A 9529-nucleotide genomic window follows, 5' to 3' on the forward strand; every position below is an offset into this window, starting at 1 on the left:
GGAAACAAACTGAGGGTTGCTGGAGTGGGCGGTGGGGTGGGAGGGATGGGGTGGCTGGGTGATAGACACTGGGGAGGGTATGTGCTATGGTGAGCGCTGTGAATTGTGCAAGACTGTTGAATCACAGATCTGTACCTCTGAAACCAATAATGCAATATATGTTAAGAAAAAAAAGAAGAAGATAGCAGGAGGGGAAGAACGAAGGGGGGGAAATCGGAGGGGGAGACGAACCATGAGAGACGATGGACTCTGAAAAACAAACTGAGGGTTCTAGAGGGGAGCAGGGTGGGAGGATGGGTTAGCCTGGTGATGGGTATTAAAGAGGGCACGTTATGCATGGAGCACGGGGTGTTATGCACAAACAATGAATCATGGAACACTACATCAAAAACTAATGATGTAATGTATGGTGATTAACAGAACAATAAAAAAATTTTTAAAATGATATTGCTGTTAATGACATAATACAGTGAAAAGGAAGAGCCAGTTATAATAAAGACCCAATTTTTGTTTTACGTCTATATACATGAATACATAAACACTTTTTATAGTATCTATCTATATGTGTATTAAGAAACTAAAGAATTTTTTAAAAATCTATGCCAAAATATTGACAGTAAGGTTTCAGTGATGATCAGTTTTGTTATTAACTTTCACATTTTCTCATATTCTTTTTAGTAAGTATGTACTACTCTTTTAATGAGAAGGCCATTGGGTGGCTGTATTTCTTTGGAAGAAATAGGAAATGTTGAGCTTGCCTATTTGGCCAAAGAAGAATATTTAACATAAAATTTTATTCAACAAACATGACAGTCACAAAATATATACTCTGGTTTCGTATTATGGACATTTCAGGTCTACAGGAAGAAGGACAAAGGGGAAGGCAGGAGGAGGTGAGAAGAGGGAACCGGGAGAAAGACGCCCAGGAGAGGTGCAGGGAAGAGGAGGGCAGGGCAGTGCAGAGGTGTTAGGGGCTCCCTGTTCCTTCCAGTAAATGATGCAGCGTGGCCAACACCTCTGGGGCCACCATGTCCCAAGCATCGTGTGTGAGAGTGACACAACTTCTGCCTTCAAAAAAGCTTATTTTCTATCTAGTTCCACAGCTTCCTGCTTTACAACAAAAAACTGAATCCTTTTTTTTTTTTTATTTTTTTTTTTTATTTGAGAGAGAGAGAATGAGAGACAGAGAGCATGAGAGGGAGGAGGGCCAGAGGGAGAAGCAGACTCCCCGCCAAGCAGGGAGCCCGATGCGGGACTCGATCCCGGGACCCCAGGATCACGACCTGAGCCGAAGGCAGCCGCTCAACCAACTGAGCCACCCAGGCGCCCAACAAAAAACTGAATCCTAAAAGCGACTCGGAACTAAGAGCCTGTCCAAAAGCCACCAAATTAGAAGAGGAGAATTTGTTAATTACTCTGCTATATCCTGCCGTCCATCCACTTAGGCTTCAAAGTTCTCATTACCCTTTAAGGGGCAATTTATCTAAGTAAACTTTTCTCCTGACTCTTCATCTAGACTAATCTTTAAAATCGGAGGGTGCTCTGCTCTGAATGGGGAGGAAGCCCACTGGGCAGGCATTTTTCTCTGGACTTCAACAGAAAATTGGGAACTAAAGTGATCCAGCCATGGCAGAGTTTCTTCACCTCTGGTTGAACAAAAAAGAGCAAGGGGCTAAAGCAAGTGGTTCTTTCTAGCTCTGCTACTCTATGGACAAACAGAATGTAGAATCCTTTGATTAGATTTTATGCTGAAATCCGAAAAATGGTTCATACTGTTCAATTTGTACAAAGACTAGCTAACCCCAGAATACCACGTTGAGGCTGAGATACAATGATGCAGTGTTTACAGGAGGAGCTAGCTACTTCAGCCAGTTCCCTGCAAGCTGGGTAGTCAAACGCTTACAAGATTCACATCCATGCTAGGAAGCAAAAACCTCTACAAACACAAAATGGTTAAAATATGATTTAACTTCATCTGATGGGAGTTGTTCCTGAAAAGTGGTAATTTTGGGGAAATCCAATCCGATCAAACTTTAAGCACACTGAGAGGGTATTCTATTTAAAGCAGTCAGTGTCCTTCAGTTTTGAAAGGTCCAGAAGCCTTTCCCTTAAAAAATATCACACATATTGTGCACAGTGCACATACACAAATCAAGCCGCATACAATTTTAGGAGATCCTGTGCCCTAAGCAAAGAATCCAGCATCTTGAAGGGACCCACAGTTAAAAGGCACTCACAAATAATCCTTTTTTTAAATGAACGGCGTGATGAAAGCCCAATTTTTCAGGCTAATAAATCTGTATTTTTATATGCCAGGTGAAATAATTCAAGTAGAATTTGCCCTTAGAATGCAAATTCGTGCTTTCAGTTTTTACATAAACAGACTCACAGGTGATCATCAACAAGTGCTTGAGACATATCTGTACTTTTCCCAAGAAATTCTTACCAGTGTGTGTTTTCATGTGCTCGTCGAAGTACTGCTTCATGTTGAAATCCTTGCCACACCACTGGCACATGAACTGTTTGTGCCCAATGTGGATGCTCATGTGGGAACGTAGCTGGTACTTGTACTGAAACCTTTCGTCACAGTTCTGCATTGGACACAGTGGAGATTTTTGAATGCCAAGCACAGGAGCTTTATTTGAGCCCACCCCACAAAGTCTCTGAGATTAGGTTTCTTTTTCACACCTAAAATAGGACCTGCTGTGTCAACTGTTTGGCTCTGCTCTATTTCTATGGCTCAGTTATTCATAAAAGGGGAATTTTCTCAAATAATTAGCACTGAAGTTACCCCCAACTTCTCTGGATTACTGAGGGAAGACAAATAACTCATCGTGTGTTATTCCCGGGCTTAACCTAGTCTGAGAGGGTTAAGATGACCTTTCTCTATCTGGCCGTGAGCTGACACGGGGCACTCGCTCAGAGCTCAGAGCGTGTATCTGGAGGGCCTCTCGCCTGTACCTCGCACACCTCTCCCTCACTGCTCACCACGAATACAAAAGCTCGTCCCTAGGCCTGGGCCTGGGGGGCAGCACGCTCCTTACCTCGCATCTGAAGGGCTTCTCTCCAGAATGCTGCAAGGAGTGCACCTTGAGGGACATGCTGCGTTTGAACGACTTTCCACAGGTTTCGCATGTAAATGGCATGTCTTTCGTGTGTGCTGCAACACAGAATGCACTGTACTCAAAATAAGCCCACCGAAAAGCTCAAGCTGGGAAAGACTCATGTCCTTTGCTGGGACTGCGAGGAACTCATGCCATCTGGACTTTCTACACTTTAATTTGTGAGGTCTTAAGAGCAACGTTCTGAAGAGAAACAGAAATCACAAGGTTGGAAAGGAACCTGTCCCGGGCCAGTCGGTGATGCTTGCTGAGGACATGCTGCAGTTAGTTTCGACAAGTCAGAATAGATTAAAGGAAGGCCGTTCCTCGGATCCTGCCCCATCTGAAGCATAAAACACACCAGAGAACAAGGACAAATTATAGGCATGAGAGAAAAAGCAGAAGAAACTTACCAACCATGTGTTTCCGCACATGAGCCATGGTATAGAATTTCTTCTCACAAATTTCACAGGAAAACTTCTTTTCTGCATATCCATGGACGATCTTGATGTGTTCATGAAGGGACCAGAGTTTCTTGAATGATTTGTTACAGGAAACACACTGAGCAGGATAAATAGAAATAATCTTTATTTACAGGGGCTTGCAGAAAGCTGTAGCTGCCTACTGGCTGATGAAACGGGCATGCTAGAGATTCATGGCACAAGGCCAGAATCCAAACAAACAAATGCCAGTCCTCCGAGGAGTCCAGATGCCAACACCAACATCTGTATGTTCTATTTTTCAAGACGCATCTTTTAGAGATGCTTTGGGAGTACGAAAACAATGGCAAAAAGTAAGACAAAGAGAAATGGAAAGTTCTGCTAATTGAAAAGACTTGACTGCTTTTAATCAGTATAGTACCAATGGAGAAGAACCAAGTTTTTAAAAATAAATGGATTACCAAGAGCAGCTGTCTCCTACACATAGGTCACTAAGCAGTTAACAGGTATTTACCAGGGAATACAAACTAATTTTAAATGAGCATAAATAAAAATGAGATAAAACACATATTAACAGTTACAGATCTGTGGAAGTATAACAATGTTTCTGTACCTTAAAGAAGGCATCTGAAGCTTTCATTAACACAAATTATTGAGATTTTATTATATTTTCCCATATCTAATTTACTCTATGGGACATGTCCCTTCTAAGCCACCAGTATCATCTTCCCTTTCCCTGGTAGCCAGCCCCAGACCTCTGGTACACAGGTCTACAGGAAACACATGCAACAGTGCCTAGTTCCTTATATTATGAATCAGTAATAGTCTGGAATATCAGGCCTAAAGTGTATCAGAATAAAGTGCTTCTGGTTAAAGCAAAACAATACTAGAAAGTTCTGGGTAACCACCGACTCGGAGACATTTAAGGGAACAAGTTAGCTATTCACTGGAAATAAAAATCTCTGAACATTACAGTCACTTCAGGAAACAAGGACTCTGAGAAGAGTGAAAAAAATAAATAAGCCTCTGGTTGGACCCGCTAGAGAGAAGGACAGACCTACCCCTACAAGCCACTGTGCAGGGCAGGGTTTCAATTTTTACTCGTTACTAGGCCGCCAGGATCATGAGGATTTATATGTATGAACAAAGCAGTATTCTTCAGGAATGTAAAGAGAGCTCTTTCGGCAGAATCCACAGAACCTGAATGCAAGCTGAAGTGCCTTATGGTGAGCAACAGTGAGGAAAGTCACAGAATGAGGATGTATTAAATGTTGTCTTTCTGTAACTTAATAAAGCAAATTTAAGTAAAAAAAAAACCAACCAAACAAAAAACCCCACAACTTTATGGACATCAATAGATATACCTTTCAGCAATGAGTCATCAGAGAACCCAAGTCTGACCCCTAGGGTGCAGCACTGCATCACACTCCCCTCGGCCTGAACCGTCACAACCAACTCATAACCAAGCAAGGCCAGTGGTAGTTACCGGAGGGTCTGGGCGCCATGACTCAGCCTTCTTTTATTACCAAGCGTGTAAGAGACCAAGTCACAACTGATGAACCAAAAAGCAATGAATTTTTGGCAAACATAGTTTATATTTAAAAAATCTCTTTAAAGTAAAGCAATGATCTCAGTTGTTGATTAAAAGCGAGAGGTGAAGTGAAAAAGAAGCACTCCAGATCAAGCGCACTCCAAGAAACAAACCAAAACAAAACAATTGCATTTTTCAAAAGAAGTTTGACTTAAATATGGCACGACACATTTGTATTTTACATATCTGATGGCGACTTACCTTTTATGAATATTCATTAATATGCATTCACAGGTACAAACCAATACAGCTCAACATAATATAATTCACTTGACATAATATAATTAGCACACCTCTTAACCTGTCACAATATAGTCCTTTCAAGACATCAGCCTGGTTTGAAAACCACATTCTGTTACCTTAATAATGTAGCATTACGTAACCCCACCACCAGGTGGGCAACATTTTCAACCAGCTCAGCCTCTGTTTAAAGTCTGCATATTCCCATGGGCTCAGCCTCTTGATAAATTTAATGTTGTCATCTCTCCACTGGTAAAAGCAAACTCACTCCTGGAGATCTTCCATTTTCACCGGTCTGAGGCATTATGGTTTTTGTCCCCATCAGCTGCACTAGAATCTGGCATCCTTCCAAACCTAGAAGGGGACCTCTCTCTATTCCTGACCTTCACTCAGTATCTCCCACCTTGACAGAGAAGATGCCAGAATGAATTATATGTTACACGTCTCACAACAGTGAATCTCAGTGCAAAGTCGGTGTTGACTTTACCTCCTGGGCAATCAGTCACCTACAACAGATTACCCCTTCCAGTCAGTGTACCTGCGTTCCCACTAGTCCAGCGTCAGGTAAGTGTAATGCTTTTGAAAGAAAAGGTTAAGCCCGGGTTTTGAAAAGACCAAAGCAGGAGCTTTTAAAAAGATACATCGGTGAAAACTGTCCCTTCAGCCTCTACTGTATTTATTCTCTTGGGCAGATACCAGGTGAGTCTGAACAGCCAGGTGCTATCCTGGAAAGTGTGCCCTCTCGGTGGTGAAACCTACCTGAATATTTTTTTCACAGTCTGTTTGCTGGTGAAGGGACAGCTCACTTTCCAGGACAAACTTCTTGCCACACTTATCACAAATCTGCATGCGCCTGTGAGTAACGTTCATGTGCTTCTCCAGGTACCAGCGAGTATTAAACACCCTGGGGCACTTCTCACAGGTCAGAGTCTCTTTCTCTTCACACTTAGCTTTCTGGACCGGCGCTTTGGGCTCCTTGGCAGCCCGCTTCTTACGCTTAGGCGGCTCTACGCTCTTCCTACGCCCTCTTGTCGTCCTGGGAGTTGGGGAAGTGGTGGCCGTGGCCACGGAGCTGGCTCTCCTGGTTCTCCTGTGTGTGACGCTGGCCTTCTCTGCTGTCTTCTCCTTCTTCTTCTGCCTTCTGTTCTCTCCATAGTCATTGCTGTCATCGGTGGCCTCTTCCTCACTCTCCTCCTCCTCCTCCTCGCTGCTTGTCTTAAGAACAGGAGTCTCTTTGGACTGAGAAGAGACACCCTTTTCCCCTTTAGACACATTTAACGTTTGGTTATTAAGGTTTACCTCCACTATGATCTGCTCCCTTTTGTAAGAAACCTCCTCCTCCTCCTCCTCCTCCTCCGTGTCATCAGAATTCTCCCGGTCTTCCTTAACAGCATGCACGTCAGACACTGCCCTTGGCTCCCTGAAATACGGCTGTTCCTCGGCTTCGTGGAGATGGGGCTTGCTCATCTTGGGGTCCACTAACACAGAATAAGGACTTCCCGATTCCCTTTTGTACACTTTGGTGGACAGGTCAAGTTCTTGGTTGGCACCATGATAAAAGGCAGATGGCACTGGAGCCCGACGGCTATCTTCTTGGGCCATCCCTGCTGCATGCACAGCGCAGCTTTCCACCCGCTCCTGGCGAGAGCTGGCTGCGTGGCTCATGGGGGAGCGGCCCGATGCAGAACGCAGATCAGACTGTAGAGAAACAGCTTTAAAACAGGGTAATTATTAAGACTCAAATCTTTTTCCATCCACAAAGAATCACTCAAAAAAAAAAAAGGTATTCCTGGAACCTGTGTGCAATTCTTCCAGTGTGGCAGCGCCGAAGCGTAAGTCAGAAGGTTTGGTATTATGGCAAGAGCAGAGCGCTAGTGACTTTTCTTCTGAAGGGAGCTGCAATTGACTTGGAGCATCTTATCTACAAAGAAAAGCAAAGAGGAAAAAAAGGTCAGATACCCTGATTTCCTTCTCACAGCATGCACATCATACAACACAGCTGAAAATGATTCAACTCTTTACAGAGGCAATTCTTTATGCTGCTTAAATGGTTCGGTGTGGGCCATTATTTCACTGGGCTACTGGTTTACTAAATTCAACACAATTTTGTTAGAATGTACATTCTGAGATAGCAGCAGGAATCTACCTGTCCAGTGCCCTGAGGATCCTTACAGGTTAGCACAGTGCCAAGCACTTAGGTGTTCAGTACGTATCTGATGACAAAATGAATATGTACTATTGCATGGCATTCATTGTGCTAGATGCTACAGGACACGGTGATATGACAGAATATATGGTCTCTGTCCACAGGGAGTTCATAGTCTTGTCATATAAACAAGTGTCCTAGGTGAAACACACAAGAGCTTTCTGCTGGCTGGCTTTGTTTTCAACATCAGTCACTACCATCCACCACAGTTAGGGCTCAAAGAACAAAGCTGGCTGTGAGCTAGGCACTGTGGACCAGGGAAATAAAACAGCTAGTTGACGTAAGAAGAGACAGAAGAGACAGAAAATGTCCGTGGCCTTAAATAATGTATAATCTCGGTAGGGATATTATTATAGATATTACTGGTTTCAGATTCATCAGAGTAATTTCAAAGTTGCTAAGTATTTTTAAGTTTGTTCCATGCGCAGCTCACTAAATCCACTTGAGAGCCGGGGAATTTTTCATGTGTCAGTTGCACAGAAGTCCAATAAATTCTAAGAAACAGTAACCATCAGGTTGATATGGTTCCAAGAAAAATGAAACCATCCATTAAAAAAAAAGAGAGAGAGAGAGAAGGGCGCCTAAATCGCTTTGTGACATAGCTCACATTGCTGTTTAACCACCCACCTCATCCCTGAGTCATACGACTGTCACTGCAAGCACATACCCCGTCTAGCTGACGGAAGGAAACTAGCATTCGCTGAGGGCCTGCCACGTGCACCAGCAGGCAAAGGTGCTTCTCCTTATTCCTATTTAACAGCCACCACAAGACTCTGGGGGTGGTTTTTAAACTCATTTTTGATTTTTTATCGAAGTGATCACTAAAAAAAGAAAAGCACACATCGTTTGTCCAAGTCACATACACAGGAAGGTTTCTAACAAAAAGAATAGCCCTCTGCCGACTCCATCCTATCTGATCCCGGAGCCTGGAAACGAAAATGTTCAACTACATTAGCTCCTCCTCCCCAGCATTTCCTTCCATATTTTTTTTTTTTTAAGATTTTTATTTATTTATTTGGCAGAGAGAGAGAAAGAGAGCACAAGCAGGGGGAGTGGCAGGCAGAGGGAGAGGGAGAAGCAGGCTCCCCGCTGAGCAGGGAGCCCGATGCAGGGCTCGATCCCAGGACCCTGGGATCATGACCTGAGCCGAAGGCAGACGCTTAACCAACTGAGCCACCCAGGCGCCCCTCCTTCCATATTTCTAAACATGATTATATTTCTATTTCTTGATTTTTTTCATTTTAAGATGTTACTACTTGTCTCCCACTATAGTTTTTCTTACCTTATTGCTCACAATCCTCCCTCCAGCCTCCCAACAGAGTTCTATCATAGCTTTTTCTTAAATCAATATTTATTCTTACATTATGATGACTCTGGTCCACAACTACTCTGTCATTCCTCTGTTACTATCTTCTGTTTTCTCTGTCCTTATGGATTTGTTCTTTTAAAAAAAGTGATTTTGGGATGCCTGTGTGGCTCAGTCGGTTGAGTGTCCAATTCTTTTTTTTTTTTTTTTGCGAGAGAGAATGAGAGCACGAGAGGGAGGAGGGTCAGAGGGAGAAGCAGACTCCCTGCTCAGCAGGGAGCCCGATGTGGGACTCGATTCCGGGACTCCAGGATCATGACCTGAGCCGAAGGCAGTCGCTTAACCAACTGAGCCACCCAGGCGCCCTGAGTGTCCAATTCTTGATTTTGGCTCGGGTCATGAGATCGAGCCCTGTGTCGGGCTCCGTGCTTTGCGTGGAGCCTGCCTGGGATTCTCTCTCTCTCCCCCTCCTGCCCTTCCCTCCACTACCTGCCCCCCCACCCCACTTACAATAAATAAATAAAAAATTTTAAAAAAAATTTAAAAATAGGGACGCCTGGGTGGCTCAGTAGGTTAAGCATCTGCCTTCAGCTCAGGTCATGATCCCAGGGTCCTGGGATCGAGCCCTGCGTCAGGCTCCCTGCT

General features: G+C 43.8%; 1 protein-coding gene across 1 annotated transcript in view; it reads right to left on the minus strand.

Annotated features, from left to right (window-relative positions):
- Positions 1-8753, minus strand: part of ZNF652 (zinc finger protein 652) — a 21250-nt gene extending 12497 nt beyond the window's left edge. The window contains exons 1-6 of the mRNA XM_081805162.1: positions 8246-8753; positions 7169-7293; positions 6132-7084; positions 3515-3662; positions 3045-3160; positions 2447-2591 (exon numbers count right to left, since the gene is read on the minus strand). Of these exons, the coding sequence (XP_081661288.1) occupies positions 2447-2591; positions 3045-3160; positions 3515-3662; positions 6132-7037 (1315 nt within the window). The 5' untranslated portion in view covers positions 7038-7084; positions 7169-7293; positions 8246-8753. The remainder of the gene's footprint in view (positions 1-2446; positions 2592-3044; positions 3161-3514; positions 3663-6131; positions 7085-7168; positions 7294-8245) is intronic.
- Positions 8754-9529: the final 776 nt, after the last annotated feature.

This window comes from Leptonychotes weddellii, chromosome 15 (assembly GCF_054177405.1).
Source record: "Leptonychotes weddellii isolate Sample4059 chromosome 15, ASM5417740v2, whole genome shotgun sequence".
Classification (NCBI taxonomy): domain Eukaryota; kingdom Metazoa; phylum Chordata; class Mammalia; order Carnivora; family Phocidae; genus Leptonychotes; species Leptonychotes weddellii.